The sequence below is a fragment of the Peromyscus maniculatus genome, chromosome 20 (genome assembly GCF_049852395.1).
Source record: "Peromyscus maniculatus bairdii isolate BWxNUB_F1_BW_parent chromosome 20, HU_Pman_BW_mat_3.1, whole genome shotgun sequence".
Classification (NCBI taxonomy): domain Eukaryota; kingdom Metazoa; phylum Chordata; class Mammalia; order Rodentia; family Cricetidae; genus Peromyscus; species Peromyscus maniculatus.
The window spans coordinates 47,163,260-47,184,235 of record NC_134871.1 but is presented as its reverse complement, the minus strand read 5'-3'; the positions used below and the strand labels follow the sequence as shown (position 1 = coordinate 47,184,235).

Genomic DNA, 20,976 nt, shown 5'->3' with positions numbered 1-20,976 from the left:
AAAGAGAGGGAGGGAGGGAGTGGACAAGAAGCAGGGATGTGGACAGGGAGGGAAAACAGAAAAGAAGGGAACAGACAAGAAAACAAAGCATGGAGCCAGGCAGTGATGGTGCACACCTTTTTTTTTTTTAAGATTTATTTATTTATTATGTATACAGTGTTCTGCCTGCACACATCCCTGCAGGCCAGAAGAGGGCACCCGATCTCATTCTAGATGGTTGTGAGCCACCATGTGGTTGCTGGGAATTGAACTCAGGACCTGTGGAAGAGCAGCCAGTGCTCTTAACCTCTGAGCCATCTCTCCAGCCCAATGGTGCACACCTTTAACCCCAGCACTCCAGAGGCAGAGGCAGGCAGAACTCCGTGAGTACAAGGCCAGCCTGGTCTACAGCCAAGGCTACACTGAGAAACCCTGTCTCGAAAAACAAAAACAAAAAAGACAGAAAAGATGGAGAATGGTGATTGACAGCTGCAGAGAGGCGGTCCTCCTCCCAATGGAAGAGACAGAAAAGGAATCCAGAGACCGTGCGGAACCTAGTGCCTCAAAGTATTTCTCTCAAATGGGGAGTTCTGGGAAAGCCTTCCCGCAACAACTGCAAATGCAGAATGCCAGAGATACCTCAGCAGACCACTAATTAATGAGAGCGTGGGTTGAAATGGTGTAGCAGGTAGAGCCCTGCCAATCTGCCTGCTTCTGCTTGGACACATCACATAACCCTTTGACAGAAACCACTTGCTGAGATGTGCAAAGATCCTCAGTTCAGTGAGAATCTACTGAACAGTAAGCATCTACTGGCCTTTCCGGGCCGGGTGCTGTGCCAGGTTGGTGCTAAGTATATGCAGATGAGTAACAGACACAAATTCCTGCTCTCAGAAAGCACAGACCTAGCGGAAGAAACACTGTAATGTGTTACGAAGAGTTACAAAGCAAGCACTAGACAGAAGACATGATGGGCAGGTGTTCTAAGAACTGTAAGGGGCTGGAATACGAGTCATAATATGCAAAAAATAAGGTACTTAGACCTCAGTTACTCATGCCAGTGAGAATGGAGGGAAAGCCCAGGCCCAAGCTTCAAAGGTAACACTTCGCCTTGGGTCTCAAAGGCAAGCCAGCTTCCCCAACAATTCTGAAGAGAGAAGCTTGAGGGATAGAAGCACCACCACCAGGGACTTGCTTGTGACCCTAAGACGTTAGGTCGGGCAGCCAAGGCCAAGGACCACAGAATAACCCCTTGAATCCCACGTAGGGGTGTGTGTGTGTGTGTGTGTGTGTGTGTGAGAGAGAGAGAGAGAGAGAGAGAGAGAGAGAGAGAGAGAGAGAGAGAGAGAGAGAGAGAGAGAGAGAGAGAGACTCCAGTATTCCCTATGTAGTCAAGGATGACTTTGAAATCTTGAGCCCTCCAGCCTCGGCCACTGGATTCTGAGATTACTCGTGTGTGCTATCACACCCGGTTTACGTGGTACTGGGGTTCGAACTCAGGATTCATGCGTGCTAGGCAAGCACTCTACCAAACAAGTCACAACCCTAGCCCGGGAATCTCTCCCTCTAAACACTAAGCTTCTGCGGGAACAGAGCTTCCTTCTGCGGTATTAAGGTGAACACAACCTGCCAGCACTTTTCCGGAGCCAAGATACAGGGCTGAGCGGTGCCAAGAGGGCGCAACACAACGGGGATTTGATCCAAAGCCACTCCTTCGTCCCCGCCCTCCTCCCGCCCTCTCATTCTCATTGGTCCGCACCCCTCTTCCGGTCCCTCCTCCAGGATAACATTCCTTCCGGTCACGCCCCCTCGCTCGTACCTGTTTTCGTCATCCTCATTGGTGGAAAATACCAAGCCGCCCCCAGGTTGCGGAGATACGCCGTCCGGGTCGTCTTTCCCGGAAATGACGCTAGACCCGCCCCTGAGGAAGTGACAACAGCAGTGCCCTTGACGGGCAGGCCGGCTGGGCTGTGCATCCCTCCGCTCGAAGTGCCGGGAGGTAGGAGCCCCGCGGGCTGGGCTGGGCGGCAGAGGTGGCGCGCTGCTGTACAAGCTGGGCCACCAGCGGACGGAGGACCCGAGAAGGGGGACCTGGTCTCGGCAGCCTCACGCCCTGTGCTCCGGGTCTCTCCGTTTCCCTCCGTACACACGTCCCCCCTTCTCTTTGGTACCCCGTGTCTAGTTCCTAGGCTACTTAGTTCCTCCTTCCGTAGTTGGGATTCTTCTTTGCTCTTCCTTCCACAGCTCCCTTTTCCCTCAATTTTCCATGGAAACGCACTTTAAAAGAGCGATCGACGACAGAGTAAAGATTTTACAGACGGGCCTTGGGTTCCAATTAGCTGTCCTTTAAAAACTGGGTTGCTTTGGGCATGTCATTCAACCTACCTGAGGCCTGGGTTGCCCTGAATTTGGACGGTGTTAAAACGGTTTCTTCAGAGTTGATCTGGGAGAACCAGTGATGTAACACGCTTGAGCTTTGGTCCTCCTTCCGTCAACCTTTTATAAATTCCACCTGAGTCTTGACTTCTTTTTGGCTGTCAAGCTAGTTTTCTGTCTTTCTAGCTTAACATCTATTCTGTGATTCTCGTTCCTCACTCACCTCTAGCTCTCTTGTTGTTGTTGGGTGGAGGGTTTGGAGACAGGGTTTTATTTATATAGCCCAAATGGACTTTGATTTATATGCTCCTGCCTCAGCCTCCCGAGTGCAGGAATAACAAGTCCTGGCCCTCAAAAATCATATTACAGTATTCCCGTGCATTTTACTTCCAGCTCTGCATGTTCCCAACACCTCAGCACTTCGAAATACTTTGCTATCCTAATGTGTTGACTTCTTGTTGTGTACCTCAGCTCTTCCTGCCTCTTTCCCTCACAGATGGCTCAGCGGCTTCTCCTGAGGAGGTTCCTGACCTCAATCGTCCCCAGGAAGCCACCTCAGGGCAGATGGGCTTCCCTCGCCTCTAGAACTCTGCAGACCCCAAAGTACAGTCCTGGTGGTCTGACGGGAACACCCAGCCCAGCCAGGACATTACACACCACCAGAGTCTGTTCAACAACCTTTAACGTCCAGGATGGACCTGACTTCCAAGACAGAGTTGTCAACAGTGAGACGCCAGTTGTTGTGGATTTTCATGCACAGTGAGTACTGGGGGCAGGGAGAGACGGGGGTCTTCCTTGAACAAGTATTTATCGGGTGCCCACTATTATTCTCAGTCATGTTCAATGCTTCTCATACACACTCATTATAAAGACTTTTGAGACCCAGTACCTGCCCTTAAGAAGCATAAGGAGACAGACAGACAGTCTTCAGAGCAGACCAGGATGAGTGCTGCATTGTGCCTGTCTTGTGTCTCACTGCCTGAAAAGCTCAGAGTCTTCTCTACTGTGGAGTAAGATCATTTTATTTTAACATCTTGCCCACGAAAACTGTGGGAGGGGCTGGGCAAAACATTACCAGTGCCACCATTAGTGGTACCCAAGTGTGATTGGGGCAGGCAAGAGGTGTGTCTTCTCAGTGTAGTAGGAGTGTGTTTTAGAGATATATGAACACCTGCGTTTTAGCCTGGTCTTCATTTCCAGACCTCTAGACCTGGTTCAACCCAAAAGCCAGCCGACCTCATAGAACAAAACATCCCAGAAGACACCAGTGCGTCTGATTAACATTAGGGGGTTTTCTAGACGCATCTCACAGGTTCTTTGTTTTCTTCCTGGTCCTTTCTCCAGCTCACCAAGTTGCCTCGGACAGGCCAGTGGGTGTCCTTGTCATCTGAGATAAGGCCTTGCAGGCTGGCTTTTTAGGTATTTAGGTTTCTTCATTGATTGAAATTTCTGAATGGAAGTTTTTGGGGTAGCCCAGGTCAAACTTGAGCCTCTCTTACCTCCTCCTCCTACATAGAAGAGATGACTGGCATATGCCAGCTCATAGAAAAGGATAAAACAGGGGTTGGCAGCCAGGGATCTGTGGAAGGCAATTACTCCACCTTCCTGCTATGGTGGAGGGCTTCTGAAAGGACTGGGCAGTGAGCTGACCCTTTTTTTTTCCCTCTACAAGGTAGTTGCTTGCATGATTTAGGTTCATTCACTTAGTGCCAGGTGCATCTCTGGCACCACATACAGAGATGATAGCTGATAGCACAGCATCTGTCCAAGGGGAGTTCCCACTCCCCAGCCAAGGAGGGATCACTCACATCCATTGCCGTGTGAGCCTCTGCGGGTGACACAAAACAAGAAATCAGGGAGTCCTGGAGGGAAAGGGTTACAGAGAAACCTTGTCTAAAAAAATGTTTAAAAAATCCCAGCACCCGAGAGACAAACGGATCTCTGAGTTTGAGGCTAGCCTTGTCTACAAAGTGAGTTCCAGACCAACAAGGCTGCATAGTGAGACCCCATCTCAAGCCACCACCCCTTCCCAAAAGAAGGAAGGAAAGAAAGAAGGAAGGAAGGAAGGAAGGAAGGAAGGAAGGAAGGAAGGAAGGAAGGAAGAAAGAAATAAAGAAAGAAAGAAAGATGCTTTTAGCAACCTTTTGGTGATTCTGGCTCTGCTCTGCTTGCTCTATCAAGACCAGGCCTCACTATGTAGTCCAGGCTAGCCTCAAGTTCCTATTCCTCTTTCTTCCTGTCTTAGGTACTTTTTTGTTGCTGTGATAAATACCCCGACTTTCAAGGGAGAAAAGGGTTTTGGCTCACAGCGCCAAATGTAGTCCATGGCAGAGAAGGCACCGTGGCAAGGGTCTGGGGCAGCTGGTCACATTGTGTCCATCATGAAGAAGCAGAGAAGGATGAATATTTGTGCTCCACTCCCTAGGCCCCCCCCCCCACCTTTTAACATTTATTTATTGTGTGTGTGCATACACACGTGCTCGTGTCACGGTGCACACGTGGAGGTCAAGGACAGCCTTCTGGAGTGATCGTTGACTGCCATGTGAGCCCCCAAGAGGAACTGGGTAGTCGTCGGGCCCAGCAGCAAGCGCCCTCACCCACTGAGCAGTCTGCACACTCACTCTCTCCTTTTCATACAGCTCAGAATCCTAGCTCAGAGAGTGGGGCCGCCCACCCGCAACTGGAGGGTCTTCCCACCTCAGTTTACCTCATCGAGATAATCCCCCACAGGCATGCCCAGAGAACCCTCTCCCTAGTTCAGGAATTACTGGACTGTACCCCCATGCCAGGCTGGGCTTCTTATCCTGTGTCATCCAAAAGAAACTCCACAGGCCTCAGTTTCTTTAGGGGATGCCTTCTCTGGAGGTTCTGCATGTCGCTGAGCAGGTTCCAACACAGACTGGCCGTCGCACATGCTCCCGGGTTTCGCTCCCTCCCTTTAGCTCTGCCGTCAGAGTCCACGTGGGCCCCAGGGAGGCTCTGGGGAGACAGGTGGGCCAGCGAGCACTCTCAGGACTGACTTTCCCTTCTCACCTTCTGAGGTGGTGTGGCCCCTGTAAGATCCTAGGACCACGGTTAGAAAAGATGGTGGCCAAGCAGCATGGGAAGGTGGTGATGGCCAAGGTGGACATTGACGACCACACGGACCTTGCCATCGAGTACGAGGTATGTTTGGCAGGGAGTTGCCTCAGGGAAGCCGAGGTGGGGATGACCCAATAACCGGTATATGGCGTGTCTGGTATTCTTCTCGCGCTCTTAGGGGGAAGGTCTGGGGGCTTCGCACACGTGGCTCTGTTGATCCTCCGACACTCTTCGGGAGTGGGTTACACGGCCCAAAGCACTAGCCAGTCTCTGTTGTCGGTTTTTTAAGATAGGGTTTCACATAGCCCAAGCTGTCCTCGAACTTCCGACGCTCCTGCTTCCGCCATTCAGTTGCTGGGATTGCAGGACTCCGCCTCCACGTCCGGCTACCCATGCCTCACGCGCAGCCAGCCATTGCTTACGAGCCCTGGCTGACATGCCAGGCGTGGGTGGATCTGGCACGGGTAAAGGGCATGCTGGGATGCTCATTGCGACCTGAAATGAGAAGCTGTGTGAGAAGGGGGCACCGCAGGCAGGTTAAAGGGGGGATGTGGCCAGGCCAGGGGAGGCTTCGCGATCCAGAGCCTCTGACCGGAAGTGTGCGCGAAGGATCCACAGAGGGAAGGGAGGGCTGAGAGCCACGAGCAGAGACCTGAAGGAGCCGGAAGTGGGGGCCTCACCCCTGCCATCCAGAGACAGGGGCAGGAAGAACGGCACAAGGTCGAGGCCAGCCTGTGTAGAGTGAGCCTTAGTCTCAGCACAAAACAACAAAAGAAAGGAAGGAATGGGCTTGTGTGGGCAGGCGTTCAGCTCCAGCGCGTCCTGCCGCCGGGTGCCAGATGTGGCAGCAGACAGCACTGACCTTGGGCTGGAGAGATGACTCCGCAGTTAAGAGCACTGGCTCTTCTAGAGGAGCCGGGTTCAATTCCCCGCACCCACAGGGCTGCTCACAGTCAATCCTAACAGCCCCAGAGGCTGTGACCCGCTCCTCTGGCCTCTTTTGGCCCTGCATGCGCAGGGTGCATTTGACAAACATGCATGCAAAATACCCATTCACGTCAGATACAAAGAAAGGGAAAAATTCAAAACAGAAGACACTCTGACCTCACCAAACAGCATTCGAGAGTGGTGAGGGGCTGGAGAGATTGCTTAGCGGTAAAGGCCTCTTCTGGCCTTTGTTGACAAAATTCCCATACCCATTTAAAAAATAAATAAATAAATAAATAAATAAATAAATAAATAAATAAATAAATAAATAAATAAATAAAAACATTTAATATCAAAGTTCAAAAAACAAGTTTGCAAATACTTTTTTTTTTTTTTTTTTTTTTTTTGTATTTTTCAAGACAAGGTCCCTCTGTGTAACAGCTCTGGCTGTCCTGGAACTCACTCTGTACACCAGGCTAGCCTCAAACTCACAGAGATCTACCTGCCTCTGGGATCAAAGGTGTGGGCCACTACCACCACCTGACAAAATACATCTTTAAAAAAAAAAGAACTTTGAATCTCTGAAGGAGCGGGTGATTAAACACACGAGGCTTTACAGGGCAGTGACCCCTGCAGCAGCTCGGCTGTCTCTTAAATCCACGGCCACGGGACAAACTGTGGCGTGTTCCAGTAGCTCTGTTTACAGACATGAGCAGCAGGCAGAGTTTGGCCTGAGGGCCATGTTCACTTGCTGCTCCCAGGTACGGCTTCCCAGTACAGAGGCCTTGGCAGCCACAGATAAACACTGGCTTGTGGAGGGTTTCAGAGGTGAACGTTTTGGCTGGGGGGGACACTCGGCCAGTGACGTCTGTATAAATCTCCAAACGCTGGTGGGCTCTGTGGAAAGACAGAAACAGGGCGGGGGGCCGGGGACTTCCTTTGTTTTCCTTTTGGTTTTGTTCTTCGGTTTGGCCCTTTTGAGGGAGAGTCCTCCGAAGCTCGGGTTGGCCTTGGTGTCACCACCTAAGAGTGACCTTGCATTTCTGGCCCTCTGCCACCTTCCAAGTACAGCGCTCCCAGGCGTGCGTCATCACATCTGTCCGAGGACTGTCTTTTCTGAGGAGGGACCATGAGAGCAGCGCCCGAAACGGGTAGTGAGAGAAGTGTGCATGTCTCAGGAAAGAGCCCCCCCGGCTGGCCACAGACCGGACCCAGGGAGGTGGGCTCTTGTGGGCCCTGGAGCACACAGTGGAGGAAGGAGAGAGGCCCTCTGTGGCTGGATGGCTCTGTAAAAAGGAAGAGCAGGGATTGGGAGGCCCGGCGGCGGCTGGGAAAGCAGACCAGACTGGGACCGGCAGGGGGTCCGAGGGAAGCTGTGCTGACAGTGACACTGTCCCAGAGCCAGGGGCACACCTGGCTGCCTGGCGGCCAGCTCTGCTCCACGGGCGTGCTTGGTCTGGCTCTCAGGAGCGGTTTAAGAAAGGGGAACCGGGTGTTGATATTTAAAACTCAGAGGGATTTGTGCAAGCCGGGCATGGTGGCACATGTCTGTAAGCCCAGCATCAGGGCAGCCTGGAATAGACAGCAAGACCTGGTCTCCAAAAAAAGTTCTTGGCCAGGCGTGGTGGGGCATGCCTTTAATCCCAGCACTAGGGAGGCAGGCAGTGAGTTTGAGGTCAGCCTGGTCTATAGAGTGAGTTCTAGGACAGCCACAGATACACAGAGAAACTCTATCTGGGGGGGGGGGGGGGGGGTTCTTGTGAAAATCCACATCTCTTGAGTTCTTGAAACCCCAAGGCCAGGGGAACCTTTCCCTCCCTCTGGATGTAAGAGACTGGAGGAAGTGTGTGTGTTGGAGGGGGTCTTTCTCTCTCAGAATTCAGACACCCAGGCTCAGTTAACCATGCTTACCTCCCCCAGACCAGCTGAAGTACACTTACCCATCCTCTGACCAGAGCCCATGGTGGGAAGCAGAGGGGTGGGCAGTGTGAGGACTGTCGCCCGTCCCTTGAGCTGGACAGAGAGTGGGGTGGTTAGTCAAAGGACATCAGGCTGCCCGGGGGCAGAGGAGAGGAAATGAATTGTGGGAGGCAGGGCCAGTGATGGCTGCTGCTGATGTAAGGCCATCCTTGAGACCTCGTAACCCGGGCCGCTCAAGGGCATGGGGTGGAGGCAGTTGCTGTTTTTTGAGCCCTCCTACCAATTGCTCAGTCAGAGGGGGCCCTCCACCTTTGAGACACCCCTGACTTTCCCTAGCTTACCGCGCTGCATGCCCCCAGGCCTCAGCAGGTTCAAGTGTGAATGTGTGGCCTTCTGGTAGGAACTGGAGGCTGGAGCCACCCAGGGCAAAGGTCAGCCTAAGACTTTCCGGCTACCTCCCGAGACCTCCAGATGCTACCATGTCAGCCTCAGCATCATGTCCTGGGCAGGGAGCTGCAGAGCAGCCACGTGCCAAGGCCTGGGAACTAGGAAGATGCAGAGCACACCTCCACCAACAGGACTCCCACAGGTACCAAGTTCCCAGCACCACGACTCCTGACACTCCAGCGAACCTGGGTTGGCATGGGTGTGGACAGCCCGTGGCAAGGCAGGAAGGTGGGGGTGTCCCTGGAACCCTTATCCTCTCCCCCGCCCCAGTCCACACGGTGCCCTGGTCACAGGGAAAGGCATCTGGACAGCAGCCTGCCTATCCCCCTCCTGGCCTCCTTGTTTTGTCAGACCCTGGGATGGGGTCACTGAGGGCCCAGGAACCCCAACAGGATCGTCCTGCCCTCTCCTCGCCATCCCCTCTCTCCCACCTGCTCTTTCTAAAGAGAGTCCAAGAAGGAAGTTGCCACCAAGTGCCCCCCCAGTCCCCTGGGAAGCCTCCTCTAGGTCCTCAAGCCCGCCTGACTCTCATGCTTCTCCTCCATGCCCACGCTGACTTCCACTGCCCCTGGAGGAGGGGAAGGAAAAGTCCTGGAGGCTTTGGGGGTTTCACTGACAACCCCCACTCCTTTTCTGCATGGTCTCAGCTTAGGGGGTGCAAGGCTTTTACTTGCCCATCTCCTGACCATTGAGACCTTGCTAGTTCCTGGGGGGGCAGGGCAGTAGGGAAGGCATGGGCCATCCGCTGTCCCCCCGAGGTTTCTCTCTCAGCCTTACACTTGAAGGTTGGATCCTGACGAGCGGGCATCTCCTGTAACCTGACCAGGTGACACAGCCACTGTCTCTACTTGTGTGGCTTTGTCTGAAGCTTTTAATTAATTTTTTTGAGACAGTGTTGAGGGGGAAGGTGTTCCAGACTGGTCTCGATCTCAGTGCATAGCAGAGGATGGCCTTGAACTCTTTATCTTGCTGCCTCCACTTCCTGAGTGCTGGCGTTAGAGGCATGCACCACCACTCCCAGTTTACACTGGGATGGAGCCTGAGGCTTCCGCACACCAAGCGAGCACTCCAACAACTGATCACGTCTGCAGCTTGGTTTGCCTTTTTGGTTTTGTCCTTTGTTTTTCCTTTTTAGCATGTTTACCCCAACAGGCAAATCATTAACTGGCTTAAAATATATGGCATTTTAGTTGTTTTTAATTGCCTTGTTTGGAAATGAGTGCCTCTCAGACTTGACTATGATTGGGTTGTTGTTTGTTTTTGATGATCACTGTGTGTGCATGGGTCCACATGCCATGACACATGTAGAGGTCAGGACAACTTGTGGGAATTGGTTCTCGCCGTTTTGTGGGTTTCAGTGATTGAACTCAGGGTATCAGGCTTCATGGAAGGGCCTTTACTCACCAAGTAACCTCACTGGTCCTCCTGGAATATTCTTTGTTGTTGTTGTTGTTGTTGTTTTCTATTTTTCTTACATGGGTAATGCATGGTTTTGCTTGTGGAGGGGCGGGGTCTGCGTGCATATACCTGTGCATCCATGGGAGGCCCATGGTAGATGCTGGGAATCATCCTTGTCAATCTTTTTGTTTGGTTGGTTGCTTGGTTTTATTTTTCAAGACAGGGTTTCTCTGTGTAGCTTTTGGACCCTGTCCTGGAACTCGCTCTGTAGACCAGGCTGGCCTCGAACTCACAGAGAGCCACCTGGCTCTGCCTCCCAAGAGCTGGGATTAAAGGCGTGCGCCACCACTGCCTGGCCATCCTTGTCAATCTTACACCTATCCACTGAAGCAAGGTCTCAGACTTAGAGCTTGCCAGCCAGGCTGCTATAGGGATCCCCTGTCTCTGCCTCTTGAGGCTGAATTACACCACACCTACCTAGCATTTATGGACTTCTCAAAGAGCAGACTCTGGGGTGAGGGTATAGCAAGGTGGTAAAGTATGCACATATGCCAAAAGCCCTGGGTTTCTTCCTGCTAGGGTCTGTGTTCTCTCTGGCTCTGATCCTTCACTCTCTTGCAGAAGCAAAACCAAGCAGACTTTGTTTCTTGTTTTGACCCCCGCTTGGCTTTCTGAGTCCTCTTGGGGTAGGTGCTTTGAGCCTCCGTCTTCTCATCTCTACGATGGTGGGGTTGGAGGGTTAGGATGTCGCTCAGTGACAGCACCTGTGTGAAGGAGAACAAAAGGGACCTACCTGGGGACACCGAACAACATCCTCCCGCCACTCACTGCGGCCTTCAGTTGGCCACAGAGGTCACCAGCTTCCTGTGGCGTCTGTCGGCTGAGCTGTCCTTTGATGGCTTCTTAGCCGTGTTGCTGGTGGGTGAGATGACGTTGCGTTGCGGGTCAGTGGGGAGCCGCCTCACAAGCATTCACACTCCTGACGGACCCCTCCAGGGTAGGAGGCCTCAGGCGGCTCCTTGGAGCAGGACAGGCAGCATGTCTGAGCATGTCCTTTCCCTATCCCCTGATTCCTGTTGTCCTGTCAGAACTGAGGAGGAAGCCAAGGTTGCCTCTGTCTTCCCATCACCTTCTCTCTCTCTCTTTTTTTTTTTTTTGCAGCGGGGTGGGGGAGGGGAGTTTGAGACAACCCAGTCCCCATCACCTTCCTAAGACCACATACAAGGGCCTGAGCATTTACACTGGTGGCCATGTTCTAAACACCAGGCCTCCTGACTAAGGAGCAGCCAACACCTTGGCCTCCTGTCACAATCCAGATAACCCCACTAGAAGCGGTGTTCTGGGAGCCGGGAGCCTGTGCGTGCGTGCGTGCGTGTTTACAGGTGTGTTGCTCAGACTTCTGAGAAAGCGCTTGATCAGGAGTGACCAGAGCTCAATAACCATGGACACCAGCCTGATCTTTGTGTGTCCCAGCATGCACAGAGGCTTGCACTCACAGCGGAACCTCGCAGGAGGAAACTCCATCCACTGTGAGCTGTCTAAGGGAGGGAGAGGAGAGGCCCTGCTTAGAGCACCAGGGCCAAGGGAAGCTGCTTGTTTGGATTTTTTGGTGCTGGGATGGAGACCAGGCCTCATGCCTGCTAGGCAAGTACTCTACCACCGAGCCACACCCTCAACCCTAGACCACATCTTAGAAACGGAGTATTTGTTTTAAAGGGATGGAATGTCCACCAACGGAATATTTCAGCCAAGTTGAGAAGTTAGTGGTTGGTTGAGCTTGTCCTCTAATTTCCTAGCCAGCCTTAGGGTGCTGCAGTTCATTCATCAGCCACTAGATGGTGCAGGAACACACCCAGTGGGGCTTCCTGCAGCCTGTTTGGCTGGTCCCTGCCTTTTCCTGGAGACCGTGCAAGCCTGGTGCTGGGCTGTTCATGCCACCACCCATGCCAGAGTCTAACAAGGACAAGAGCCAGCAGGGAGCCTGTGACAGGGACACTCGTGGTCAGCCCAGTTCATCGTGCTGGCACATGCCTTGGGCCACCCACATCTCCTCCAGGACCATCCTTAAAGGGGCCAGAGGCACTGAAAAAAGAGCAGGGACTGTGTCCCCCATTAGTAGGAATGGCTGTAGGGCCTGTCTCGTAACAAGTGAGGGCTGCCGGGCGGTGGTGGTGCACACCTTTAATCCCAGCACTTGGGAGGCAGAGGCAGGCGGATCTCTGTGAGTTCGAGGACAGCCTGGACTACCAAGTGAGTTCCAGGAAAGGCGCAAAGCTACACAGGGAAACCCTGTCTCGAAAAAACAAACAAACAAACAAACAAACAAAGCGAGGGCTGTATGACAGAGCCAGAGCGACCTTCACCTCTCTTCACCACTTTGGACATGAACTTGGTCTGGCCTCTGAGATGGCTCACCCCACAGCCCTCAGGCTGTGGAAGACCTAGTAGGTTTCTGGACATTGTTCTCTTTACTTTGTAGTTAACTTGTGTTTAATGAAGCCTGGTTTATCTTACTCCGTTTATGTAGGTTCTCAAATGCCAACAAATACAAGTGCTGGGCAACACACCATGCCAGGCATGCCAGCCTCATCTACATTTCATGTAATCTCTCTATGTGGGTCCCCAGAGCTGTGGAAGTGGCGCCTCCTGGACCAGGAATGCCCCGTCCCCATCTGCTGCCAGCCCTAATAAGCATCAGATCACATATGGCTGCCTTCCTGCCACGTTGTGCCAGGAAGAGGCTCTGAATTTCCGGTCCCTGATACCATTAACTGCAGCCCACCACAGTGGTCCTCCTGGGGTCAAGCTTCATCACACCCACTGTGTGCCACGTGCCCCGGGCTGAGTCCCAGAGTCGTCACTTGGCATTCCCGTAGTCCACTAAAAGTACTGATAGTGTCTCCGCTTGCTGAGGGAAGCTGGCACGAGGTAATAAAGGGGTCACCAGGGTCACCCAGGATAGGAATGAGGTTGTCTCAGCCAGCCCTGGAGCTTGCTCCCCTGACCACCACAGTGGGACCCTGACGTCTCTCCCAAACATTCAAGGTAAACCATGCCGTGCCCAGTGTACGGAGAAAGACCGTGAGGCTCAGAAAGCAGCCTGGCGTACAGCGCGCGTACTGGTTATTTTCACCTCATCACGGAGGAGGGTGCTTCTGGGAGCTGGCAGTGGAAGACGCTCCAATGAGTGGACCTCCAGGCCCTGCACCCAACGAAGACCCATTTCCTTTACAGGCACAACCTGTAATGTCGGCCTCCTCTCCAGAGGCTTGGGAAGTGTGCGTGGGACACATTCCCCTCCAAGTGATGTGGTCTCTGGTTCCCTCACCCAGGTATCGGCTGTGCCTACAGTGCTGGCCATCAAGAACGGAGATGTGGTGGACAAGTTTGTGGGCATCAAGGACGAGGACCAGCTGGAAGCCTTCCTGAAGAAGCTGATTGGCTGAGAAGCAGGAAAGAGTCCTGGCCGCCCTTGCTTCCTGGAGGAAGCCTTGTTTGGGGAGGAGCCTAGTAGAACTCCCAGCCCTGAGCAGTCATCCTTCCTGCCCCGCCCCTCTGTTCTGTCCCCGTGGGTCCGGCCTTTGGCAACAGGACCTCCGAACCTAGAAGCCACCGGTGCTACCGAGCCAGGCCTCGGCCAGGGCGGCCAGCAGACAAGCATTGCCGCCCCTGGTGTGGGCTTCCTGTGCACCTCCTACTGAATGCTCCTTCCGGGGCCCGCCACTCTTCCCCTCCATGCTGGGAGCCTGGGCCAGCCCGTAGGCTGACTGCGCAGACTCAGCCCCCATCAACACGGTCCCCCGATCTGAACCACCAGCCCCTCCCTCTCCTGCCTCTCACTGCCCCTCCCCTCCTGCCCCTGTTTGAAAAGCTGAACAAGCGCGAGTGATGTATAATTCTCTCATTTCTTGTAGGTCTGTAATAGAGAACTTTATGTGACCCCTCTACCTTTGCTGTGAAGAACAGAGCCCACCCCACACCCTATAGCTGTCCCTCCTCTCCTTCGTCCCCTCCCTGGCTCAGCCGGGCCGTGGGCCTGGTTCCCTGAGCAGGAGGAGGAGCTGTGAACAAACAAGTCAGACCAATAAAACCAGGTTTGCACTGCCACCAGTGTCTGTTGTGGGGACCCAGCGCCCGGGGGGGACGGGTGTCCTGGGCCCGCTGCTGTCCCCCGGGGCCTCTCAGAATTCCCATCCCTCCTGTGACCTCTCTTCCTGCCCATCATGCCCTCAGTCACACCCCCGTGCCCTGTAGGGCCCAGGGGGCAGTGTGCTGTTTCCCAAATGTGGATGCGGGCTCAAGTTGTTCGGGCTGGGGGTTCTACCAAAAGTGGTTGTCGCAAAAACCTGGACTCTGAGTCGGGTGGTGGCGAACACCTTCAACCCAGCACTCGGGAGGCAGGGGCCGGTGGATCTCCGTGAGTCCAAGGCCAGCCTGGTCTACAGAGCGAGTTCCAGGACAGCCAGGGCTACACAGAGAAATCTTGTCTCGAAAAACCAAACAAACAAAAAGACCTGGACTCTGACCATTGACCCACCCCACCCCCATCAGCCCTCCTGGGGCCTTCTTCCTAGAGTGGCTTCTGGCCCCTGGCTGGATGGCACTTCTTGCCATGTATGCCCGCAGGAAGTTCTAGTCCTTGGGACCGGACTCTCCACCCATCCTGTTCCCGCTCCAGCTCCCTTGGCTATGAAGAGTGCCAGCCGCCCAGCCTAACACCTTCCTGGGGCTAAGCAGCCACTTTCACTCGGTGCCCGCTTTCTGCAGGTCAGCACTTGACGACAGAAAGTCCCGGCACCCTCCGGACCGGGTTTGCAGTGCCCTTTGGTGTGTGCATTGTTCACAGTGGCACACGTTGTTCCATTAGAACTCAGAGACCTGCAGACCGACATGAAGCTTGCCATGGCTGAAGCAGAATGGAGGGGTAGGCGGGTGTCCCAAAGACCTCAGGTCCAGGAGAAGGCACCTGGCCTAGTGACTGTTGAGCTAGGTAAATGGACAACAGCCATTGGTCAGAGCGCCTCCTGGGTACCAGGCGTGGTCAGTGTCTTCATTTGTAGTAGCCTCCAAGTAGTATGTTAAGGTCAGAGGTCAGAGAGCATGGCCAAGGTCATGAAGTCCACCAGTGGCCAGGCATTTCTCTTCTGTGTCTTCGTGTTGCTTGGGGACAGTCTCATGTACACCCAGCTAGTCTTGAGCCTGCTAAGGATGAACTTGAACTCCTGATCCTCCTTCCTGCCCTCCCTGGGGTTCTGGGGTTGCAGGCATGCTCCGGCCCTAGTTTTATTTGGTGCTGAAGATTGAACCCAGGTCTTCGTACAGGATAGGCAAGGTCTCTATATCCCCAGTCCTCCATCATCTTGTAAAAGATGTGGTCTTGTCGGGCGTTGGTGGTGCACGCCTTTAATCCCAGCACTTGGGAGGCAGAGGCAGGCGGATCTCTGTGAGTTCGAGGCCAGCCTGGGCTACAGAGCGAGTTCCAGGAAAGGCACAAAGCTACACAGGGAAACGCTGTCTCCAGGGGAAAAAAAAAAAAAAAAAAGATGTGGTCTTTATCTCACAAGCCAAGAGGGATTGTGGGCTTGTTTTACGGAAGAGGAGCCCGGCAGAGGTGAGTGACTGAAGATACCAGGTGTGGTCAGAACTTAGAGGCTGCCCTACTGTACCCCACTGCCACCCCTTAAAAGGTACCATTCACCAAGCACTTTTTACACGCATTACCTCATTTAATTCCACTCTGATGAGGCAAGGATTATTTCCATATTATAAGTGAAGGAACCAGTTCAGAGAAATTGACCTGCCCCACGTCACATCTAAAAAAAAAAACGGTGTCACCAGATATAAACCCAGGTAGGAGTCTGACTTGTCCTAGACAGATGTGGAGAGCTGGTAGAGGGAGGGAAACCAAGGTCCCTGTCCTTAAAAGGCGCTTCCACAGGCAAGGTGAGTGAGCCCAGGGCTAGGGACACAGCTGTCCCAGGTTGGCAGCCTCAGTCAGTGAGGATGTGTCCATGACTCATGGGCTGTGAGCACAGAAGGCCCCAGGTGATCTGCCTAATTCTGGGTGCTGATCTCACCAGGGATGTGGCAGTCCCACAGTGGCCTTGGTACCCCATGGGGCCTCGGGGCTACGGAGCTGGGGGAGGCAGGCCAGCTGCAACATGGAGAATGATGAATCACCTTCCCATTCACTTATTGACTTGAGATAGGGTCTTATTCTCTAGCCCAAACTGGCCTGGAACTCAAGACCATCCTCCTGCCTCAGCCTCCTGAGTGCTGGAATTATAAGCGTGCCCCACCATGCTGGATGTTACTAAAAGCCTTTGGTCACCAGGTGGGTAGCCTAAGAGAAACAAAGGGCCACAGGCCCCCCTGCACGCTAAGCCATTTTAGTGTTGGCCTGCCTGCGGGTTTTCTGCTGCTGAGGCTGGCCTGGAGGCCGGAAGCGGACCGGAAGCACCTTAGCTCTTCTAGCCTTCAGCTAGACCCTGTAGGCAGGCAAGAGCCTCCTCCCTAGTCACAGGACACTGAGACCGCATTCCACAGGGAAGGCCAGCCACCAGGAGCCTTGGCATTTAGCATAGGCATCTGGGATGACTGTGGGGAGGTCACAAACAGATTTGCTTTTACGGCACTGCTGTAAATGAGATCCGTGGCCTCACACGTGCTAGGCATGTGTTCTACCACTGAGTCACATTCCCAGTACATGAGGTCCTTCTAATGGTCAGCACAGAAAGGGGACTGGCCATGCTAACTAGAAGCTTGCATTCCAAATACCCCCAGAAAAGGCTTGTGTGTCATCTCCGAGCTGGTGGTGAAGTACATGGGGGCGGGGGGGGGGGGGGGGGGGGGGTGGTGTTCGGGTAGCATCCAACCTCCCTCCTAAGTGCTTAGGAAAGGGTAGGCTAGGACTGAATCCTGGTATCCTGGCTCCTGCCACGTCTAAAACAGTGCTTGACTTCCCTTGGCTGTAGGAGGTAGCCTCCAGGCCCAGAACCTGGAAAGTTAATAAGATGTCGTCGACAATGTAACCACAGTCGCACTTACCCAAAGTCTCTGCCTGGCCAGGGGAACAAGGCTTGCTCACCCCCATACAAATGGCTACCCAGCTTTCCCAGAAAGTGAAGACAGTTCTGGCCGGCCAGGCTTCGGAAATTCCTGACCCTTGGCAGGCAGGGTCCAGAGAACAATGTCAGGGCCATGTCCTCATTGGACAGGATGCCCGGCAGCAAGCAAGACTTCCAGGCATTCTGCTGTGGTTCCTCGCCAATGCCTGGAGCACCCACTATAAGCCTAATCCTGAGCCAGGAGCTGAAGGCTCGAGCCTACGGTTGCACAGGAAGTCTGGGCTGATGGGTGTTCCAAGGAGTGTCACCTTCCGGCAGGTCACTCACTCCACAGTGCAGGAAGAATCAGGTCTGGGTTCAAAGCCTTCCACTGTACCTACGAGTAGCACAGCCTTTCGCCCGTTAGTTTACCATTAGCCGATCAGTTCCACATCAGGAGAAAATGGGGGTGATGATGATGGCCCACACTCCCTGAGTGAGATGGCCAGTATCATCCTACCCAGCCCTCACAATAACCTTCAATGACAGGGACTATTGTTATTGCCATTTTACACGTAAGGTAAACTGAGGATCCCACAGGGCAGCATGACACCAATAAGTGTCAGAGCTGGGATTAGATCACGGGTGTCAGATTCCAAAGCCTGTGTCTTACCTGCCAGTCAAATTGCTTTCCCTCTGGGGCAGGTTTCACCATGCTGTGTCCCAAATGCACTCCTGTAAATTGGGGCTCACAGCAGCGCTGATTGAGGTCCTGGGTAGAACTGGGGGGCGTAACACGTTTAAACACTCATCCCTCAGTGAGAGCTTCAGAAGTGTTAGGTAAACTTTCCCCTCCCCAGCTCTCCCTGCTCTAACCCGCTTCACACCTAGACCAGGCTGACCTCTGACGCTGCCCCCTCCTGCTCTGGACTCTGTGGCCCTGGAGAGCCAGAGGTGACCTCACCCCTGGAGAATGCTCAGTGGAGTTCACCCTGAGTCCTCAACTTGCCACACCTCCTGCCAATTCTGACTGCCTCTCTGGGCACCCCGTGGGAGCCTCTCTCAGGAGGCAGGACACCCTAGCTTCACAGCTGCTGGTTACTGCCTGGGAGTGTGCCAGGGCCCTACCTGCAGCCAGAGCGCCCGGTAAATACTGGCAAGCAAGTGTTTCCTCTGACCCACTGCTTTCTTCGGCCTCCTGTGGGTCCCTTGGTGCCCACACCACCTCTACGCCTCCCCTATACATCTTACCACACCCACCTGAGCTCAAAACTGCTGTTCCTATTTCATACATGAGGAGACCTTAACCCAGGGAGGTGGTGTGATGTGTGAGCAAATCCCTGGGCTTCCCGCTGCAAATGAGAAAAACATACTCCCTCCGGGCAGTGATGGTCCTCGCCTTTAATCCTTGTACTTGAGAGGCAGAGGCAGCCAAATCTCTGTGAGTTCAAAGCCAGCCTGGTCTACGGACAGCCAGGGCTACACAGAGAAACCCTGTCTAGAAAAACTGGAAAAAAAAGAAAACAGAGAGAGAGAGAGAGAGAGAGAGAGAGAGAGAGAGAGAGAGAGAGAGAGAGAAGGGGGGAGGGAGAGGGAGGGAGGGAGGGAGGGAGGGAGGGAGAGAGAGAGAGATGTTCTCCCAGGAGGAATGGGATCCTACCCAAAAAGGCAGAGTCAATTGCTTCTGAGGTGTCTGTCCTTGGCCTGTATATGACTGCCTTCTTGCTATGCCCTCGTGTGGATTTTTTTTCCTGTGCATACATACACACATCTTTACTACTTCCTTGTGTATACATTTTTTCCCTATTTTTTGTGTTTTATTTGTTTGGGGAATTTTTGTTTTGTTTTGATTTAATTTTTGCTTTTGAATCAGAGTCTGACTTTGTGACTATCCTGGAACTTGCTTTGTAGCAGCAGGTCAGCAGGTCTTGAACTCACAGAGATCCTCCTGCCTCCAGCTCCCAAGTGCTGGAGTTAAAGGCATACATAACCATACTTGGCTTCCTTCCTTGGCTTCCTTCCTTCCTTCTTTCCTTCCTTCCTTCCTTCCAAGATTTAGTGTGTGTGTGTGTGTGTGTGTGTATGTGTGTGAGCATGTGTGTGAGCATGTGGGTGCATGGATCTATGCATATGTGGAGACCAGAAGAGGACGTCAGCTCTCTTCCTCTATCATTCTCCACCTACTCCTTTGAAGCAGTGTCCCTCTGAATCTGGGGCTTCCATTTTCTGGGCTAGGCTGGGAGTCAGCAAGCCCTAGAGGGTTGATCTCTTTTGTAGGCTATTATTTTAAGGTGTGTTACTTTTGTTTATGTTGCATTTGTTTAACTCTGTGAAGCTGTGTAACTGTGCCTGTCTAGAACACCTGATGGTCTAATAAAGAACTGAACGCCAATAGCGAGACAGGAGAAAGGATGGGCAGGGCTGGCAGGCAAAGAAAATAGATAGAAGAAGAAATCTGGGAGAGAAGTAGCTGGAGAAGGAGGAGGACTCCAGGGGCCAGGCACCCAGCTGCTACACAGCAAGCCATGGAGTAAAAGAAATATTTACAGAAATAAGAGAAAGGTAAAAGCCCAAAGACAAAAGACAGGCGGGGATAATTTAAAGTTAAGTAAAGCTGGCTAGCAACAAGTCAAGCTAAGGCTGTACATTTACAATTAAGAATAAGCCTCGTGTGGGATTTTTTTGGGGGGGAGCTGGGTGGCGGGGCCCCCCAAAAAAGAAAAAACAAACAACGACAGATCTCCCACCCAAGCTGTGATGGACACCCAGCTTATTACGTGAAAGCTGAGATCAGAACTCTGGTCCTCATGACTATGAACCACTCTTAGGCACTAAGGGAACTCCAACACCCTCTTTGTGGCTTTTTGAGGTAAGGTCTCACTACAGCCTAAACTAGACTCAACCTTGTAATCCTCCTGCCTCTGACTCAGGAGTGCTGAGCTTACAGGCATGGAGCCACCACACCCGGTTCTTGTTTTGTTTTATCCTTTGACACAGTCTCACTATGTCACCAGGCCTGGTCTGGAATTCATGATCCTCCTGTCTCTGCGTCCTGAGTGTTGGGATTATAGGTGAGTGCCGTAGGCCTGCCAGACCAAATGTCTTATAAGGACATAGGTCAGAACAGATTAGCACCATCTTAATGGCCTCATTTTAATATAATTGCATCTTCAAAGGGTCTCTCTAGGAGTCCAGTCACATTCTGAAGTGCCTGGAGCACAGGGCTTCCTCCACAGATGAACTTGAAGGGGGCACGATTTCACGCCTGCCTCATGTTACATAGTTTAACAATAAAGGGACTCTACCCAAGCCATTCTAATGCTCTCCGTGAGGCGAATTGCTCACACAAGCCAGGAGGTCGCTCCTATGACCAGTTAATCTTTATCCTAAAGACCTGGAGATAGCCAGGCCTGTAGGTTGTAGCCCCAGAGAACACAGCCCGGAAGGACCAGAGCAGACTTCCTCCAGCTTCTGACACAGACACCTGGGGTCTCTCTGTCAGTAACCTCACTAGCCATCTCCGGTTCAGTGGCTTTACCTCAGCCCAGGGCAGTGCTTCTGCTGACCCGTCATCACCCCTTCAGGGTGTCTGCCCTTCATGGAGGGAAGCCGGTCGGCCAGGGTCACATAGCTGACCTTGGCTCTCTTGTGGGATATTCAGGTATTTTTCAGTTAATTGCTTTTCCACTATAAACAAGGTTGAGACAAACATGTCCGGACACAGCTTTTAGATTTTTATGGGCCAGGATTTCCAGGGTAAAGGGAGCCTGTTATTGTCCTCAGAGCATGGAAGGAGTGTCTC

The 20,976-nt window shown here is 53.0% G+C and overlaps 1 protein-coding gene and 1 long non-coding RNA gene across 4 annotated transcripts in view; one reads left to right on the top strand and one right to left on the bottom strand.

Annotated features, from left to right (window-relative positions):
* Positions 1 to 1,929, bottom strand: part of LOC143269775 (uncharacterized) — a 28,015-nt gene extending 26,086 nt beyond the window's left edge. The window contains exon 1 of the long non-coding RNA XR_013046481.1: positions 1,799 to 1,929. This is a non-coding gene — a long non-coding RNA (uncharacterized LOC143269775). The remainder of the gene's footprint in view (positions 1 to 1,798) is intronic.
* Txn2 (thioredoxin 2) lies at positions 1,836 to 14,235 on the top strand. 3 transcript variants are annotated; one of them, XM_076556240.1, is made up of 5 exons: positions 2,156 to 2,281; positions 2,852 to 3,114; positions 5,397 to 5,520; positions 13,461 to 13,582; positions 14,044 to 14,235. In XM_076556240.1, exons 1-4 carry the CDS (start codon positions 2,246 to 2,248, stop codon positions 13,572 to 13,574), a joined length of 537 nt encoding a protein of 178 aa, XP_076412355.1. In that variant the 5' UTR covers positions 2,156 to 2,245; the 3' UTR covers positions 13,575 to 13,582; positions 14,044 to 14,235. The 3 variants fall into 3 exon arrangements, with proteins under 3 accessions (XP_042121040.2, XP_076412355.1, XP_015841009.2); XM_042265106.2 differs by lacking the exon at positions 2,156 to 2,281 and adding an exon at positions 1,836 to 1,978 and having other exon boundaries at positions 13,461 to 14,235; XM_015985523.3 differs by having other exon boundaries at positions 2,157 to 2,281; positions 13,461 to 14,235.
* Positions 14,236 to 20,976: the final 6,741 nt, after the last annotated feature.